At 43.4% G+C, this 19,454-nt stretch overlaps 1 protein-coding gene across 4 annotated transcripts in view; it reads left to right on the top strand.

The window, feature by feature from the left end:
* Positions 1–19,454, top strand: part of ABAT (4-aminobutyrate aminotransferase) — a 150,834-nt gene that overhangs the window by 72,026 nt on the left and 59,354 nt on the right. For all 4 annotated transcript variants that reach the window (XM_034783527.1, XM_034783530.1, XM_034783529.1 and 1 more), the window contains exons 3-5: positions 9,488–9,585; positions 10,435–10,464; positions 12,077–12,194. In XM_034783527.1, the coding sequence (XP_034639418.1) occupies positions 9,488–9,585; positions 10,435–10,464; positions 12,077–12,194 (246 nt within the window). The remainder of the gene's footprint in view (positions 1–9,487; positions 9,586–10,434; positions 10,465–12,076; positions 12,195–19,454) is intronic.

The raw sequence follows: 19,454 nt of genomic DNA, 5'->3' as shown, positions 1-19,454 counted from the left end.
CCTGGGGACAGATGCTCAACTCATGTAAATGGTCAAAACTCCATTGAAGTCAATGAAACTGTGACAATTTACATCTGCTGAGGAATCTCCCTCCAAGCTAGTCTGACACAGAACTGTTGTACTGAAAGAAGAGATATTGATGCTGCACTGTTAAAGGTGATAGCAACAGACGGTCCTGTGGCACCTTTGAGACTAACAGAAGTACTGGGAGCATAAGCTTTCGTGGGTAAGAACCTCACTTCTGCATCTGAAGAAGTGAGGTTCTTACCCACGAAAGCTTATGCTCCCAGTACTTCTGTTAGTCTCAAAGGTGCCACAGGACCCTCTGTTGCTATCACCTTTAACAGTGCAGCATCAATATCTCTTCTTTCAGTACAACAGTTCTGTGTCAGACTAGCTTGGAGGGAGATTCCTCAGCAGATGTAAATTGTCACAGTTTCATTGACTTCAATGGAGTTTTGACCATTTACATGAGTTGAGCATCTGTCCCCAGGTCTTGTTGTAGGATTTGACCTGAGCCATATGCAAATGTGCTATTCTGAGCCATCTTGACAATAGTTTAATCTGTTTCCTAGTTGTTAAGATGAGAGCTCTTTATTTATTTCCCTATGCAAATTTATTCTAGAACTTGACTATGATGATATTCAGATGAGACACAGGAGATCAGCAAATCAACCTTTCAGAATTGCCATGAAAGTATATTTGCACAGACTAATGATTTACTTCAGTTAAAAATTTTGTTTATTTCCCTTTTAAACAAAAATGCATGCCCATGTAGGTGGGTAAATGGAATACTGCAAGGCTGAAAGAATATATCTATTCTTGGCACTGCTAGAATATGTCTGAGCTACTGTGCATCCATAATCTGCCCAGCACTTGCTCAAAGTGGCCAGAGGTTAAAACAAATTTACAGGTATTGATAGTCAGAAAATATATCTGTCTGAAGCCAAACTGTGACTAATTCACCAAAGGCTTTGTTAGGTCCCCCCTCCCGACTGGACATCTCTTCAGTTTTCAACCAAAGAAGAGAAGGGAATTCTCTTCAGATCCTTTGATCTGGTGAAACATGCATCTCTTGTGTTGCGTATGGCAAAGCTTCTCAATTTCAAAGCGGGGGGAGGTGAAATAAGGAGAAGGGGAGAGATTCCTTCTGAAATAGTAGAGAGTAATAAATCAGATCTGCCGTTACACAAGTTCTCATAAATTCAGGTGCTCTGTTAACTAGATATGTAGGCATCTTGTTTAGAAAAGTAGTAAAAAATGTATTTGTATACTATATCTGTGGAACAGCCTAAAAGTTATTTTGCCTTTGGTGGAAAATGAAGTGTAATATATTGCAGACGACAGCAAACAAATGGAGAAAATTGATATTTGCGTCTCTCATTTTCAGATGGCTCAGGATCACTGGCAGTTACTGAAAATTAAGATGGTTTGGATAAACTGCTCCTGAACAGGTTTTATTAAAAAAAAACAAACAATCTGTTCCACAAATTGATCAACATTTGTAATTTGATGAAATCACCTTTAAGGCACAAAGACGATTATGTTAACTGGGGAGCAGTAACGTTTTCAGCTCAGTTGAATAATTCCTGCACTGTGTACCAGAGATTTAGTTTATTCACACAATACCACACAATGAGCTATGGCAATGTAAATTTATACAGCACTGCACAGGACAGTTGTGTTTGTTTTTAAAGTACTATTACGTGCCCTTAGCAAATATCTAGTTCACAGAAACTTTTGCATAAATACCAACAACAAAAAGGGGGTGGGAATGACGCTTGTTTAGCTCTTTGCTGCTCTGCTGAGTATTTTATTGTTTTTCTTTTCCGTATTCCTTGGAATGCTGTAATTTACCTTTTCCTCCCCCCCCCCCAAACTGATCCCTTCAGAGAGAAAGAGAGAGAGAGTGTGTGTGTGCGCGTGTGTGCATATGCACAGTTACCTATGGATTATTGCTTTTGATGTGAGTGTTCTTGAAAGGTGTTCTTAATCTGCACCGAGTCTGTTTTCTTCAGTATATGGCCTGATTTCTCAGAAGTGCTCAGAATCTCTGAAAAGCTGTCCAATTTAGATCAATTTTACTATGCAATGAATCTAGCTGCTGAAAGAAATGAATCCTTAGTGACTTATGCTGTGAAACCACTAGCCAGGGGAGCAGCAGAGAATACTCCAGATAGCTTCCCCACAGTGTAGCACTTGTCCTGGCTGGTGGGATTTATGTTGAGGAGGATACACTGGGAAACACCTTCTGTTTCCTTTGCTGAACCATCCAGAGCAGAATTTGCCCATGGAGTTGACATTAGATTTTTTTTTATTAAACAATTATAAATAAAAAAATAAATGCAAGGGATGGATAGAATATTTAGCTCTCAGTCTTTTAGGGGTGCTTTACAAATCCCCCCACCCAGGATGGGGACAGGTAAATATTGTCCCCATTTTGCAAGTGGGGAGTGTGTTACTGGGGTAGTGGTAATGTGTCTGTCCTTAAGGAAGCCTACATATGTTTTTTTCTTTGCATGATTTGATTGTTAAACTAGGTAGCAAACCTTGAATGGCCTTCAGAATGAGTACATTTACTTGGAGGTCTGGCTGAAATTAATAGAAAAGTTTTCAGATGAATATTATTATTAAGGGCCAGATTACAATACTTAACAGATTGGCTAGTGCCTCACTATACGAGTAGTCTCATTGAAGTCAGCAGGGCCACGCATGGCTCAAAATGCTTTTAATGTGGCAAAGGGTGTCATAGTCTGACCCTTCTATACTTAAAAAAATACTAAAACTTTTCTTTATTTTTCGAGTGCTTGCTTATGTCGATTCCATTCTAGGTGTGCATGTGCCCACATGCACAGTTGTCAGAGATTTCTGCCTTAGCAATATCCGTAGGGTTGGCTGTGGGGCCCTCTGGGGTGCTGCACTCATACCGGCCGTTTACCCTCTCAGTTGCTTCTTTCCGCCTGTGACTGTTGGCTGGAGCGCCTTGGTCTTGCATTGCAAGAGCATTAGCAGCTTTTCATTGTTTAGATCATTCTCCTTTGTTTAGTTGAGTGACTAGTTAGTTGTTACGTGTTTCAGTAGTAGTTTAGTAGTTAGAGTCCCAACTGGGACTTTGTCCCGGAGCGAGGCATGCCCTGTTCCCCAGGCTTCAAGCCATGTTTTGAGTGCAGCCAGCTAATGCCCATCAGTGACCCTCATGATAGCTGTTTAAAGGGTCTGGGGGAATCCCATAGAAAAGACGAGGGTCGGATCTGCAAAAACTTTCATCCCCGGACTCAGAAAGAGCAGGACATTTGATTGAGGGCTCTCCTCATGGAGGCTGCTCTGACCCAACATCAGAGCCCTCACACTAAGGCCTTGGCTACACTGGTGCTGTACAGCGCTGCAACTTGCTGCGCTCAGGGGTGTGAAAACGCCCCCTCCCCCCGAGCGCAGCGAGTACAGCGCTGTAAAGCGCCAGTGTAATCAGAGCCTGCAGCTCTGCAAGCTACTCCCCTCGGAGAGGTGGAGTACATATAGCGCTGCGAGAGCTCTCTCGCAGTGCTGGCGGCGCGACTACACTCGCGCTTCACAGCGCTGTCGCAGCAGTGCTGTGAAGTCCCGAGTGTAGCCAAGGCCTCAGACTCCATGCCCGCTACTTTGGCTTCACCACGCAGTGCACTGACGGCACCAGAATCCGCCTGGCACCATTCCCCCTCACTCATACCAAAGAAGCAGTCTAAGTCGACTGGTCCGCTGGCACCGCACAAGAAGGGAACTTCGGGCAAAGGACCTGTGTTAGGCCTCGTGCCCATTACGGAGGCTCTCAGGGATACCGCTGTGGATGGACCACCTAGCCCAGCCAGGGACCCGCCTCCAACTCTGGGGAGCAGTAGCAGACCATCTGCGGCCCGGCAGGCAAAGAACAGTTAGGCCGACCGGCACCACAGACTCCTGGCCGCACGGCGGGTCCTGCCAAGACACCAGTGCTGATGGCCAGGCCAGTTATGGGGCCACCCACCCCTGAAGGCAGTGGAGCATCTCTGGACCGCAGGTGTCATTCCCCTTTGCCATGGCCCAGGAACCTGGCACTGCAGCCTCAGTCTCCAGCCAGGAGGCCCACATCTCTGATACCATGGTCCCCACCAAGACACGGGACTCTGGAGTCACAGCACCGATCCCCATACTCACAGTAGCTTACGTCCTCCCGCCAGGGATCAGCAAGGCGCCAATCACCATCGCCTCACGCTGCTCCCAGGCATCGGTTCCCTCCAGTATGGGATCATTCCTGGTCATGGCACCGGTCGCCGGGGTCCCGGTACTGTTCTTCAGGCAGGCTCCGGTCCTCGCCTTCTCCATACTGGTGCCGATGAGGGACAGTTGACAGACTCAGGCTTTGACAGCCTCGCCCTGGTCACCAGAAAGGCAGTGGTCCAGGTCGGAGTTCAGCCCTTCCCCTGTAAAGGGCGAATTGCCTCCCAGCCAGGAACTTGCCAAGGCACCTGCGGCACCAGCATGGGGTCAAGGGCAATGGCCTGCCTAGTGGCAATGCTGGAACCTGTGGGGGTGTACCTGTTATACCAGCACCTTACTCCTATCGCTCCTCCCAGGCTGCATTGGACACCCGCAGCGCAGCTGGCATCGGAGTCGGAGCGTGGTACTGAGTAGGCTGTGGGAGCTTTGCGGGAGGCTCTGGGGGCCACAGAGCAGTCCCTAATTGAGGAAGGGGATGCTCCCCACCCTCCAGTGGTGCAGTCGTCTTCGTCCTCGTCATCCCCGGATGAGGTGGTGGCAGAGCCCTCACAAACCAATAGTCCCCCCAATGACTTCAGGGAGCACCAAGCCCATAGGCGCTGACTCTGCACCCACTGGCAGCTGCCCACCCCAGCTCACCTCCACCTCCTCCCCTTAGCGCGCCGCGGCTCCTCTTCTCCTCCTTGCTCCCAGTGCTTGCCACCGCAGAACTGCTGTTTCGCAGCAGCAAGGCTAGGAGGGAGGGGGAAGAGGGGGAGCGCAGTGCTCTCAGGGAAGAGGCGGAGGATTGAGCACCCACCGGCGCCGGGAAAAGTTGGCGCCTGTGCCAAGGCCTGCTCAAGAGGGTGGCTGCCAACCTGAATTTGGAGGTCAAGAAGCTAACTGAGGAATCCAACAACCTCTTCAATGTCATCCCTCCTCTGCCCCAGCCCAGGTCGCATTGCCTGTCAACCCAGGAGTCCCTGTCTTCCATTCCGCCTACATTCAAGAAGGTGGAAAAGAAATACTATGTCCCCGCGAAGGGGTTTGAATCCCTGTACCTGCACCCTTCCTGTCTTCATTAGCTAATTGGCTGTTTGTTGAAAGTTATAAAAAGCTAGATTGGATACATAGGCTGGTGCAAATAAGAGAGAGCTGTAGTGACTCTGGGAAGGAGGAAAGGGGAATTGGGGAGGGAGACTGCAGAGGATCTTGTCTTTGAAGTAGGTGATGTGTTCCTGCACAGAGAGAAAGGGCAGGGCAGACTGAAGGAGAAACCAAGGCAGTAAATAGATATTTGGAAGGTGTGGGACTGAGGGAAGAGAAATAGAGCTATTTGCCAGGGAAAACTGCAGAGCTGGTGGAAGAGAGGATAAATTTGTGTCATAGGGTACATTGTGATCTCATTCTCTGAGGGCAAAATTAAAGGTTATTTTAGTCTATTATCTGCCTTTTAATCTTTGTGACTTTATAACTGAGCTACTAAATGTACAGCCTTTATCAGCTATGAATTGTGTCGCTTTTAATGAACTTCAGAACTTTTATATCCAGTAACTTCTCTGGTGAAACTACTTTGTCGTGCAGCCCACTATTTATACTACTGCTAAACAGGAGTGGTACAAAAATGGAGTGACATTGCTTTCCAAACAAAGCTCATTAATAATGCACTTCCTTATGGTGTTGTCACTTAAACTAAGATGTAGCACTCAGAATTAAAACTGGTGAGAATAATTGTAGTCAGTGGCCAAGATTTTCCAAAGTGAGCAGCAATTGAGAACTCAGCTAGAGATAACTTAAACGTGGCTGCCATTCAGAGGCTGGGTGCTCAGCACTTTTTGAAAATCAGACCTCTTTAAGGTGTCTCAAGTTGGGCACCCAAAAACGGAGGCATATAAAATTACAAGTCATTTCTGAAAATCTTGGCCAGATGGTTCTATTCAAAATGCAAATGCACTCTGCTGAGAAATGCAGGTGTGAGATTCCTTCCATTATTTCTTTTACTAAATATTTATTTCAAGCAAAATTACTCTAATATGCTTCTCAAGCCCCTTCTAAATCTAAAATCTTGTGGGGGAAAGTGAGCCTCCAGGATGGAGCTGTGGAATTGTGTTTTATTTTTCCGCGGTATAATTTATCTGCAGAAAAGTAGAGGGTTAGACAGCTGATAATACTGCACGCTGCTACAGGATGCTTTCCATAAACCTGGACATTTGCCTGCCTTCCCATATGTTGATCTTTCTGGAGCTCTCGTACATTCTGTTGTTTCACCTTAGGGGTGATTGGCAGATCTGTTCCTGGCACTCCATGTGATATTGTTGAATGGTAACTTCTACCTGTGCTCTGATGAATCCAACTAGTGTCCATTTACCAGGTATCGACCTGGTGTAGGAGTGGTGTTGCTAAAGCTCTGAATCAGTTATACCAATTGAGATTAATTTACACCAGATAATTTGTTGGGGAATGGCCCTTGGGTACCCACAGCAAAAACTGTGGATGAGAATGTTAGTTTGGTTGTACAGTTAATAAGTTTGCTGTAGCTGAAGAGTACAGAGACAAGCTTGTTGTCTTTTTTTTTTTTCTTGGTTCCCTGATAATGCTCTGGCATCTGTACTCTCCTTGCTGTGGATGTAACTCCCATCCTACTTTAATGGAGATTACAAACATGCATGTTTAGAACTTAACATGGCTAGGTCCAAGTGTAACAGGGTAGTTTGCCCCTTGGGACTGAGAGGGCTTGGGAACTGGGAGCAGCCAGCTCTTGGATTCAGATCCAGCTGCGAAGGGGACAAGTGGCTGAGAGAGCTCAGATGAAGAGGGGAGCTGCAAGAAGGAAGTGGGCTCCTGTGGCAGGGGTGATGCAAAGGAAAGGGTTCTATGCCCATACAGCCTACTTTGGTCATGGCAATAGCTTTATTTTAGTGTTACTTTGTGAGTCTTGTGTTTGAATTTATCTGCCCTGAAGGAGGGATCTGAACAGACTTTGGCCATGGTGTTAGTCCTTCCTGGGCTCAGGGATAGGCAACAGCCTACACTGAGTTTGTTAGCCCACTCTACTTCCCCACGTTCTGGTGGCTACACAAGCAGCCTCCCTTTTGTCCAGACTTGTCACTTGGGGGCTATCTTCATCCTCTTCTGCTTCTCCCTGTACATCTAGGCCATGTCCTCAAAAGCTTGCTGTTTCTTCCTATGCTTTCTTTCAAAGGTGCTACACTTTATGTATCCTGGCAGCTACAACACTCGTCTGTGCCCAGATCATCTCCCATCTTGATTGCTGGAACCACCTCCTGATACCCACATCTTCCCTGCCAGGAAATCAGAAATCCACTCCATAAAATGACTTCTCACCTGTTAACCTGAGCACAGATTGCCCTCCCAATTCTGGTTGCTTAACTTCTCTGTACTTTGGTTTTCCTATGTGTAAAGTGAGGAGGAGGATGCTCACCTGTATAAAGGGTTTTGAGATCTTCAAGTAAAAGATACTGTAATAATGAAAATTACATGGAAACTATGGGGCTAATCCAACTCCTAATAAAGACAGTGGAAAGACTCTGGTTCCAACAGGAAACTAATCAACCCATGCGTGGCCTTCAGGCTCCTACCTTGGTACTGCATCCCTTTGTGTCTCTTAAGTGACAGGAGATATCATAAATAAATAAAGTGATTTTTTTTTTATTGTGAAGTGTCAAATTATAATCTGGAAAAATGTAACATTGAAACTGTTTTTTGGCCTGCATCCCTGAACATGGCAAGGGACTCCTCAGAGAATGTATCGCTTTAAATATCCTCTAGTGCTAAGTTGTTGCAGTTCATTCGTCTGCCATCTGACAGGATCATAGAAAAATTCACAACAAATGCATGTTATACTCACTTTGAATATGCACTTAATGTTTTATATCAGACGTTCAGTGAAGTAATTGTCAGTATTTGTGACAGTTGTCTGTATTATTGGTTAAAATCCCATGTATGTATAATAGGACCTAGCTATTTTTAAGGAAGTTGGTATTTATTAAACATTTGGAATATATCTTACAAATTGATGGGATGATTTTAGGGGTATGGTCTACTAATAATCTGTGGACCGATATGTGCTGTGTTGCTAAGGGCTGATTGATTAGTATTTGTACAGAGCATCACAAATGTAAAGCACGCTTATATTGCTGCTAACTGTGCAATATCAGGTTTGCAAAATTTCCTTTGCTTAGCACTTTTGATCTGTAAGTACTGCTTATTACATACTTTAGCACTCTGAATACTTTGTGTCCATATCAGTAAACACAGGAAATTAATGTGGACCCTTGACCAGAAACTCCACTGATAATGTTTCCTTGAATGTGATGTAAGTTTAAAAACCTTAAGATCCTACAAGATTTGCCTTGCTCTTTTTCATCACATGTGAACGCCTCAGATTTTACTCAGTAAATACCGCTTAGATTGTATCTTGTGAACTGTTTTACTCTTGAATATTAAACCTTACAGTTTTGGTGTGGACAATAGAAAAAGCTATTTTCTACATCCTTTAAAACCACACTCAAATCCTATGTTTTGCAGAAGTTCCTTTAAAAAACTGGAGCAGTCTATTACTGATAAGCATGGTAGTTTTCTGTCTTTCTGCTTCATTAGAGATGTCAAGTCTGCTATCTTTCCTCCATTACACGCATGGCTACAGAGCAGCAGTCTACCCATAGGTCAGAATAAAGATAACCACAATATGACCCAGCTCTCTGAGCTGCAGTTCATGCTGTCTTAGTCATGCAGTATTCATTTGTTTAACAAAGCCATTTTTCTTTTCTGAGGTATACATCTTCTTTTACACCCTTAGAATTATTACTAAGCATACCATAAGACCTTTCATTTGAGGACTCCATGAGAATTTTCAAATGGTCACTGCACTTCCCATCTTACAGATGAGAGTCCAGGGATAGATTTGCTCAGTGTAACAGATCAAATCAGTAGCAGAGATGGAAATAGAACCTAGGATTCCTGACTCCCATTCCCCCTTCTCTACAAAATAGACTATGTCTCCTCTTCTCTAGTGCCGAGCTGGGGAGGCCCATTTCTGATCTAACTTGTACTGGGATAATGCTACTGTCTTCCTTGAAGTTACTCCTAATTTACATTGGTACAAAATCAGAATCAGGCCCTGAAAGTTTTCCTCACAGAGTACAACATAGATATCCTCAGCTATTGGATATTCTTATAAAGAAGAAGAAGAATTGGATATTTATTTTGAGGGGAGTTTGTAATTTCGTTTTTTCATTGTTTTTATTTCTTACAGGGCACAGATGGATCAGTCAAACTGCAGCTAAAATTGATGTGGACTTTGATTATGATGGACCGTTAATGAAGACAGAAGTTCCTGGGCCTAAGTCCAGAGTAAGTTCACAAAGTGAGGTGGTTTTACACACACACACAGACACACACACACACACACACGCCATGTTTTGATTGACCAAAACACAGTACCATGCCTGATATATAAAAAACGGGAGCTACAGATTATTGTTATCCTAAATAAATATTCCACAATACACAGAATCCATTTTCTTTCGAAGACCCCCAGAATGAGAGACTAAAATGGAAGAAACAACACTAAAGAACATCAATATTCCAAGCAGCAAGACAATAACTGTGCACACACTTAGATCAGATTATGAAAAGAGTTAGACAAATGTCAGGTTGTCTGTATGTCAAAATATTTTAAGACAAAACTCTCCTCCCAGATCTGTATGAAAGATCTCACCTGTAATGTTCTGCTTCTATAGTGTAACTTCAATGGTGCAAGTGGTCCAGTTGCACCAGGGCCCGCAAGATGTGGGGGAGGGGTAACTAAAAGAGCTGCTGGGGAGATGACGGAGTATCTGAGTAAAGATTCGCAATGGCTGATCAGAGAGGAGATTTTGCCCTTGGTGTCTAACCTCCTGGTTTCCTAATGTCTATTGCTAGTATTAAGAATTAGAAGCAAGTGAGTCTAATGAAACCTCCCATCTGCAGGAGAGCAAAGTGTATTTGCTTGTCTCCTAGTCCTCCAGTTGGAACACTGAACTGGTTGTGTCGATTACAAACTGATACTTCACTTTTGAAAGTGGCATGAGGGTTTCAATTAGCTGGACATTATTTCCTTCTGACAGAGTCAAGTATTTAATAGAAATCATTAAAGCAGTTCAGTTGAAGTGTACAAACTATGTTTATCATGCTCTTGATTTTTTTATTATTTCCTTTCAGGAGTTAATGAAACAGTTAAATGGAATTCAGGTAACTCATCAAATTTATTTTTTGCTGCCAATCTCTCAGCATTTCCATTTTAAAATCAGATTTTCTAGCATTAGGTTCATACTGCAAAACTAGGCAAAAAAAAATTTAATTTAGGAGTAGTTGTGACAGACTGACAGTATCCCATAATATCCTGAACAAAACTTATGGAATTAAGATAAACTTTATTGAATAAAGTTAAACATTATTGAACTGGGCTTAATACCTTTGGGGTAAACTGTATTACAAATGCAATTGTGTATGTGTCACTGTGGCATTGTATGTATTGTTTCAAATAGGGAGGGGGATGCTACGATACTTCCTCCATTATCAGCCTTTGAAGCCATTCTCTCCCCGCCCCCACACACACACACATACTAGTTCAAACTGACTTCTCCAAAGACTGACAGCCAATGGAAAGGAACTCTGGTCCACAGCAAGCCCCATCCTTAGGGAAGGATTGGAAGAACTTGGCTTACTGGGGCCTATAAAACTGTGTGCTTGTTCTGAGCTGAAGCTGTCATAAACTTATAACCACAAGGAAACCACGAGGGTGGGGTGTTGAAAGACTGCTCTTCCCTGAGCCCGTGTTAGAGTTGTGGTGGTCTCTGGTTAGCTTCTTAGCAGGTGTGTAGGTTCTTTTATTGTTTTTTATTATGTTTTCTTTGTAATGCTTTTTACCTTAAGAATAAAGTAGGCTTGCTTAGAAAGAGCTGTATGTTACTTACAACTGTAGCAATCAGTCTGTTATCAGTCTCTGAAGAGCAAGTAAACAGGTTTGTTTAGGCAGACTATCATTGCTGGGAGTAACACAGGGAATCGGGCCATTGAAGGGGGAATACAGGTGCAATTGCCCTTAATTGTGAACGTAGTATTTTATGGTTAAATTATTGTACAATGTTTAATAGAAAATAACTCTATAACAGTTTTTAAATTCTGAAATGTTTTGTGAAGTCAGTGTGCCCTATTGTTTATTATTTACCTCTTTAGGGATTCCTACTTAATGTGGTGATTTTTTAATTGCTATTAAGCAGAGGATATGAGTATAGGAATCTTTGAGCTTAAAAGTATGTCAATATAACTATATATTTCCTTGACCAAAAGAGCAATTCTGCAATGTGCACACTTGATTTATGTGCAGAAACTGCACCCTTGCAGTTGTTCGACTTTATTCACCAACTGGTCCATGCAAGGCCTTCCCCCCACACACATAGTGTGTGTGCGGCTTATTAGAGGAACAGATTGAGTCAGGAATATTGTGTTTTATTCCCCTATTCTGCTACTGACTCAGTATTTGACCTTAGGCAAATCATTATCTTCATTTAATTCACTGATGCTTGTAAAACACCTTGAGAGCCTTAGATGAGGAAGTGTGAAATACTGTACTGCATTCTGTTCCTTCCTGTGTCCCTATTGCAATTCTTATTAAAATCCATTTTTTGTAAGAGGCTACAGTAAACTTAATTCCCATACAACAGAGATGTGTATATTTGTATTTTATCAATAGATATTTTTAAAAGGTTTTGCTATATATGTCCCCCACTTACTATCTCCAGATTGAACTGAATATTCTGCCACATGCTAGATTTATTGGTTTATTTTTTTTTCCTGTAAGAATGCAGAAGCCGTGCACTTTTTTTGCAATTATCAAGAGAGCCGAGGGAACTACCTTGTAGACGTAGATGGCAACCGCATGCTGGATCTCTACTCTCAGATTTCATCCATCCCAATAGGTAAGAGCCAGATTGCGCTAAAGCTCTTGATTTGCTATGGAACTGCTCCTTTCTCTCTCAATCTCTGCTGGAGAAGCTGATTCATTAAACAGTGAAATAGCTGACACCATGTATGCCTCATTGCAGTCACAGAGCTTCACTGCTCTGTATTCCATAACTGCATCTCTATATAGCTGGAGGATCTGCTTTAGGATTCAATATGTAACCCTTCTGCCCATCTAAGTTGGCAGCAGCAAGGGCCGGGTTCTGTATCTAGGGGTTCCGTTTCAATAACGCAATGCAAAACCGGCTCGAGCCCGCACCCAGTGACCTGGGACAATTACATACCACCCCCTGGGCGCCTCTAAGAGGCAATACTTCCCCTCTCGCAAGCACAGAGTCTGAGTGTAACAGAAAATGTTTAATAACATGAGGTAAACGACATCAGCGTTAAATTGGAAAAACACCACAAACAGGCTTCATGAGCAAAAAACTCACCCCAGCAAACTGGGCTGTGTCCTTTCCCTTTTGTTCTTGAAAGCAGCAACCCAAGGATCACCAAAGTCCCAAAAGACCAACAACCCCCCAAAGTCTCTTGGGTCCAGCAACCCAAGGATCACCAAAGTCCCCAAAGTCCAACAACCCCCCAAAGTCTCTGTCCCTGGTCAGTGCAGCCCCAGAGTTCAAGCGGGGGGGGGGAGGCACGCAGGGTGTTAAGGGGCACCTTACGTGATCCAAGGCCGACCGGCTGCCTCTCCGTGGGGTTCCGCCACAGCCTTCTCCACGAGCCGCTCCACTCCACCAGCTGTCCCATGAGCCGCTCCCGCCGTCCACGAACTGCTCTGGCAGCTGCTCCGCTCTGCTCACCGACCTGTGAGCCACTCAGCTCTGCTCCACTTCAGCCATTCCTTGGGCCGCTCCCACAAGGCTCCGCTCTGCTCTGCTCGCTGCTTCTCCAGCCGCTCCGCCCTGCTCACCGACCTGTGAGTCGCTCAGCTCCGCTCCAACCGTCCCCATGAGGCTCCACTCTGCTAGCTGCTTCGCCAGCCGCTTAGCAATATAGCTTCAGGCTCCCCCACTAGTTAACACAGCCTCAGTGATCTCAGCTCTTTTGTGATTTCAGCTCATAGTAGGGGAGCCCCAGTGCTAGTGCACCATTGGCCCAAAGTGAATTCAGCTCAGCAGTCTGTAATTAGACTTCTAATGGAATCAAAGTTAGCTCTGACATTCAACAGTGGAGAGGGGAGGTAGTGCAATTGGTGTTTCAACCCCTCGGGGAGGGGGCCATACCATCAGGTACAAATACCTATCCCCATCCTTTCTCCATTCACTGGGTTTTGTAACCCATGCCCCTTGTCAAGCAAGTGCTACTTAGGTAATGGTGATGGACTCACTCAGTCCTTCTGTCATACAACAGGTTCACTGCCCTTGATTCACAGAATCAGGGTAACAAAACTTTATTCTTCCTGCCCCAATAACAAAGAAACTGGGGATCCCACACCAGCCAAAGTAACCACTTTGAGTTGCTGTTGTTTCATGCCAGGCGAGTGGGTGTGCCTATGCAAACAAGATCAGCCCCTGGAGTTCTTTTCCACACTCACCATAATTCACCACCAGATGTCAGGGTAGAGCTCATCCTGACTGCTTACATCTACACATGGCTCACTTGAAGCATATATTGGGACCTAGAAGGAGCCATAGTATTAATCTTGGATTGAATCACGGGTGGTGGAGGGTTCTATAACTTTTAAAACAAATTCCTTATTAAATTTAATGGCCTAAATGCAATATTTGACCAAGCATATTGCCTTAGACACAGCTGTCCTTCTGAGACAGACTGTCCGCCCACTCGACCTCTTCCGAACTGCAGACAAAACACATTCATTTGAAGGCATTCTTATCTTCACATCTCTCTTCTGTAGATACCAAACATGTTGCTTCTGAAATCCATTTTCTCTAGTTCCTTATGAGTCTGTGTGATGAAATACATTATTCACATACTGTGGGGCTAGCCCTGCAGAGTTCCCTTGGTGTTATCATATACCTGACCAGTGCTAGCCCACTTTGTACATTGTTTGTTGATCACAGCAATTGAAAGAATTTGTTTTCTAAAGTATTTAAGCTAGGTCATCCTATATGGACTTGCTAGATACATTTGCACATCATTAGACTTGAAAGAATCCAAAATTAAACCAAACAATGTAGTTTAAATCAAGTCTTGTATTGCCCAGAATTCAGGTTCATGACTACTTTCTCTTGCTGTTTTGGTCCCTAACATACTTTTGTAAAAGGTCACCTGGGGAGTGAGTCTGGAAGTTTAGAATAGAAGAGGAAGTATTTACCCTCTAGTTTGAAAGGTCAGATGCATTAACCAAAGTTGTTAGCATATGCCAACTGGTTGCTGATCTTGACCCAGGTCCCAGAGGACAGGTGTCTACATTGGAAAAACTACCTCTAACTGTCCTTCTGTCGACACTCTCAGCAGAGAGGCTAAATGGAAATGGGAACTGAACCTCACTCCCATTCTAGAGGTGATATGTCTGAGCCAGTACTATGGCACATTGATGGGAAGTCAGGGAAAGCTTGCTGTACCCCTACTGCGTTATACAGTGGATGGAAGAGTTTGCTATCTAGGGCTGTCAAGTTGACACCTTTCATCTAAATTCACTAAAATAAAGGTTCTTTTCATAGAATCATAGAATATCAGGGTTGGAAGGGACCTCAGGAGGTCATCTAGTCCAACCCCCTGCTCAAAGGAGGACCAACCCCAACTAAATCATCCCAGCTAGGGCTTTGTCAAGCCTGACCTTAAAACCCTCTAAGGAAGGAGATTCCACCACCTCCCTAGGTAACCCATTCCAGTGCTTCACCACCCTCCTAGTGAAAAAGTTTTTCCTAATATCCAATCTAAACCTCGCCCACTGCAACTTGAGACCATTACTCCTTGTTCTGTCATCTGGTACCACTGAGAACAGTCTAGATCCATCCTCTTTGGAACCCCCTTTCAGGTAGTTGAAAGCAGCAATCAAATCCCCCCTCATTCTTCTCTTCTGCAGACTAAACAATCCCAGTTCCCTCAGCCTCTCCTCATAACTCGTGCTCCAGCCCCCTTATCATTTTTTTTGCCCTCCGCTGGACAATTTTTCCACATCCTTCTTGTAGTGTGGGGCCCAAAACTGGACACAGTACTCCAGGTGAGGCCTCACCAATGTCGAATAGAGGGGAACGATCACGTCCCTCGATCTGCTGGCAATGCCCCTACTTATACAGCCCAAAATGCCGTTAGCCTTCTTGGCAACAAGGGCACACTGTTGACTCATATCCAACTTTTCGTCCACCGTAACCCCTAGGTCCTTTTCTGCAGAACTGCAGCCTAGCCACTCGGTCCCTAGTCTGTAACAGTGAATGGGATTCTTCCTCCTAAGTGCAGGACTCTGCACTTGTCCTTGTTGAACCTCATCAGGTTTCTTTTGGCCCAATCCTCTAATTGGTCTAGGTCCCTCTGTATCCTATCCCTACCCTCCAGCGTATCTACCACTCCTCCCAGTTTAGTGTCATCTGCAAACTTGCTGAGAGTGCAGTCCACGCCATCCTCCAGATCATTAATGAAGATATTGAACAAAACCGGCCCCAGGACCGACCCTTGGGGCACTCCGCTTGAAACCGGCTGCCAACTAGACATGGAGCTATTGATCACTACCCGTTGAGCCCAATGATCTAGCCAGCTTTCTATCCACCTTATAGTCCATTCATCCAACCCATACTTCTTTAACTTGCTGGCAAGAATACTGTGGGAGACCATATCAAAAGCTTTGCTAAAGTCAAGGAATAACAGATCCACTGCTTTCCCCTCATCCACGGAGCCAGTTATCTCCTCATAGAAGGCAATTAGGTTAGTCAGGCATGACTTGCCCTTGGTGAATCCATGCTGACTGTTCCTGATCACTTTCCTCTCCTCTAAGTGCTTCAGAATTGATTCCTTGAGGACCTGCTCCATGATTTTTCCAGGGACTGAGGTGAGGCTGACTGGCCTGTAGTTCCCTGGATCCTCTTCCTTCTCTTTTTTAAAGATGGGCACTACATTAGCCTTTTTCCAGTCATCCGGGACCTCCCCCGATTGCCATGAGTTTTTAAAGATAATGGCCAATGGCTCCGCAATCACATCCGCCAACTCCTTTAGCACCCTCGGATGCAGCGCATCCGGCCCCATGGACTTGTGCTCGTACAGTTTTTCTAAATAGTCCCAAATCACTTCTTTCTCCACCGAGGGCTGGTCACCTTCTCCCCATACTGTGCTGCCCACTTTGGATGCAAAGTATTTTAACACCACTTTCATCTTCTGTGGTTGCTGGTCCATTTAACATTGCTGACCTGAACTGGGACTGAAATAGCAGATAGCATTTCCGTTTAATGTTTGTAAAGATTGTAGAAAATGGAAAGCACCATATAAGAGCTAAGCATTGTTGTCAAAACACTTAATTTAAAAGTTTGCCATTTCATAGCCTCTTTTGAAAACAGTCCAAATATGTAGCTTTGAGATGCATAGGCTGCATTCATTTGATTGGACTTGTATAAATCTTTCTTGGTTTTTGTAAGTGAAAATGTATGGTTCCTTTGGAGTTTAAGTTTGTATTTCAATCCACAAAGAATTGGAAAAGGAAGCAAAGAACCAGTTGTGGAATCTAATATGATAAAACTGGATAAAAGATTAGGCTATAGTGCTGATTTAAAATTATGGTAGCAGGCAGATTGATGGTCAAGGGACTGAAGGATGGAGTTGTCAGATTCTGGAAAACTGGGTTAACTTTTGAGAAATATTTCAGTGGAAAGGAAAATCAGGCAGTGATCTAAGCACAATTGCAAAGAATGCAGATTTATGACCACAGACTGATTGGTGTACTTGTGCTGTATACATGTTACTTCTGACTTGTTTAAGGAAATGTTTCTGTTGGAAGAACACCAGCAAAAAGTTATGGGGCTAATTAGAAAGTTATAGGAGATATACCCTATGTAGAAATTGTGATAATTCAGTCATCACCACATATTTCTCTTAATCCATAATTTAGCAATGTTACAGTCATTGCAGCATTTGTAAAGTCATAAATCTTTGCATTAATCTTTTTGCAATTATATTGTCAGATAACATGCTTTTCACATTGCACCTTAATAAATGTATAAGTATTCCAGAACTCCTCACTACTTGCACCTTATTCCCATTAATACAATTGCTGTGCTTTCTCTCTGAGGCCGCTTTTGGGAAACCAATTTGGTTGGCTCTAATGTGTAAATAACAGTGGTTTTAGGGGACACTGTGTGTGCACTAACTACATCTAATCTAAATGGATTTTACCCTGGATTTCTAGAAATGAAAATGAGTTTGGTATTATCCTAGCCTCCCATTCATCTACATCACAAAATTGCCACATGAGACAGGGGTCCTGGGGAAAAAATAGTGTGTGATTATGTAATTAAAAATTGTATCATAATTCAAACACACAAGGGGGCCAAATTGAGGTTGTAGATAGGAAATGCCAGAATTAATGCTAACTTTAAAGTGCATGACTTTACAACCTTAGTGTTCTTTTAACTTGGGGTGTGTGTAGATGTGCAAAAACTTGTTACTGTATATATGTATATATTTATTGTGTATGTATATTGTATGCTTATATTTGAAATATATGTCTAGAGCACATATGCCATGCTTATTGGGAATCCTTAAGAAAAGGATAGATAATAAGACAGAAAATATAATATTGCCTCTATATAAATCCATGGTACGTCCACATCTTGAATACTGCATACAGATGTGGTTGCCCTATCTCAAAAAAAGATATATTGGACTTGGAAAAGGTTCAGAAAAGGGCAACAAAAATGATTAGGGATATGGGAATGGCTGCCATATGCGGAGAGATTAATAAGACCAAGGGGGATATGGTAGAGGTCTATAAAATCATGACTGGTGTGGAGAAAGTAAATAAGGAAGTGTTACTTCTCCGAACACAAGAACTAGGGGCCACCAAATGAAATTAAAAGGCAGCAGGTTTAAAACAAACAAAAGGAAGTAATTTTTTCACATAACACGCAGTCAACCTTTGGAACGCCTTGCCAGAGGATGTTGTGAAGGCCAAGACCGTAACAGGCTTCAAAAAAGAACTAGATCAATTCATGAAAGATAGGTCCATCAATGGCTATTAGCCAAGATGGGCAGGGATGGTGTCCCTAACCTCTATTTTGCCAGAAGCTGGGAATGGGCAATCACGGGATGGATCACTTGATGATTACCTGTTCTGTTCATTCCTTCTGGGGCACCTGGAATTGGCCACTGTCGGAAGACCGGATACTGGGCTAGATGGACCTTTGGTCTGACTCAGAATGGCTGTTCTCATGTTCTTATTACTGGAGTCAGGTGTATGTAGTCCAGATCCTTTAAGAAATTTGTTTCTCAAATCGTGTACTAATCACTAATGATCTTTTAAAGTTGTTCTGGTCTTCACTGTATTTTGCATGTAGTTGCCACAGTAATGGGAGCATTATCAGTTCTTAGATGCCTGTCAGGAATTTGCAAATGGAGATGGCTTAATATTTGAAACACAAATTATTCTGATTAGAAAACAAATCTGTTAGGATAAAATCACCTTTGGTACAAGATCTCAAAAAACTCTAACTTAATCATGAAAAATACCTGACAACTCAAACTCCTTTTCACGTGAAATCTAAAATAAAATGATCAAATAAGATGAGAAATGCTGGTCTTGCTTAGTCAATGGAGAAGAAACTTCCGTAACAAGCGAAATGATTTAAGTAGACAACGTTACTTGCCCATTGCTGTACATTGTTAACACCCCATTGCTAGCATACTCTTCTAGCACAGAGCAAGTGGGTTGGATTTTTCAACAGTATATGGTAGCTTAGGTCACCATATTGTATTAAGTCAAATTCTTCCCTCCATTTTTCTCTTTCTCTTCTTCTTTGTGGTAAACTTCATCCCATCTACACATCTGAAAAAAACAAATAATAATTCTTCCCCAAAGTGTAAATTAGAAAAATCCTTTCCCAGTTCGTTGTAAAAAAAGTGAGTATGTTTGTTGAACTACATTGTTACCCAGAAGTGATTTATATGAACATCTCTGTTATCACACTGTAGCTGTCTAATGAGGAATGGGTTAATTTAGGGTTACCATACGTCCGGATTTTCCCGGACATGTCCGGCTTTTTGGGACTCAAATCCCCGTCCGGGGGGGAAATCCCAAAAAGCCAAACATGTCCGGGAAAATCCGGCGC

The sequence above is a fragment of the Trachemys scripta genome, chromosome 10 (assembly GCF_013100865.1).
Source record: "Trachemys scripta elegans isolate TJP31775 chromosome 10, CAS_Tse_1.0, whole genome shotgun sequence".
Lineage (NCBI taxonomy): Eukaryota > Metazoa > Chordata > Testudines > Emydidae > Trachemys > Trachemys scripta.
This window is presented reverse-complemented; position numbering and strand designations above follow the sequence as displayed.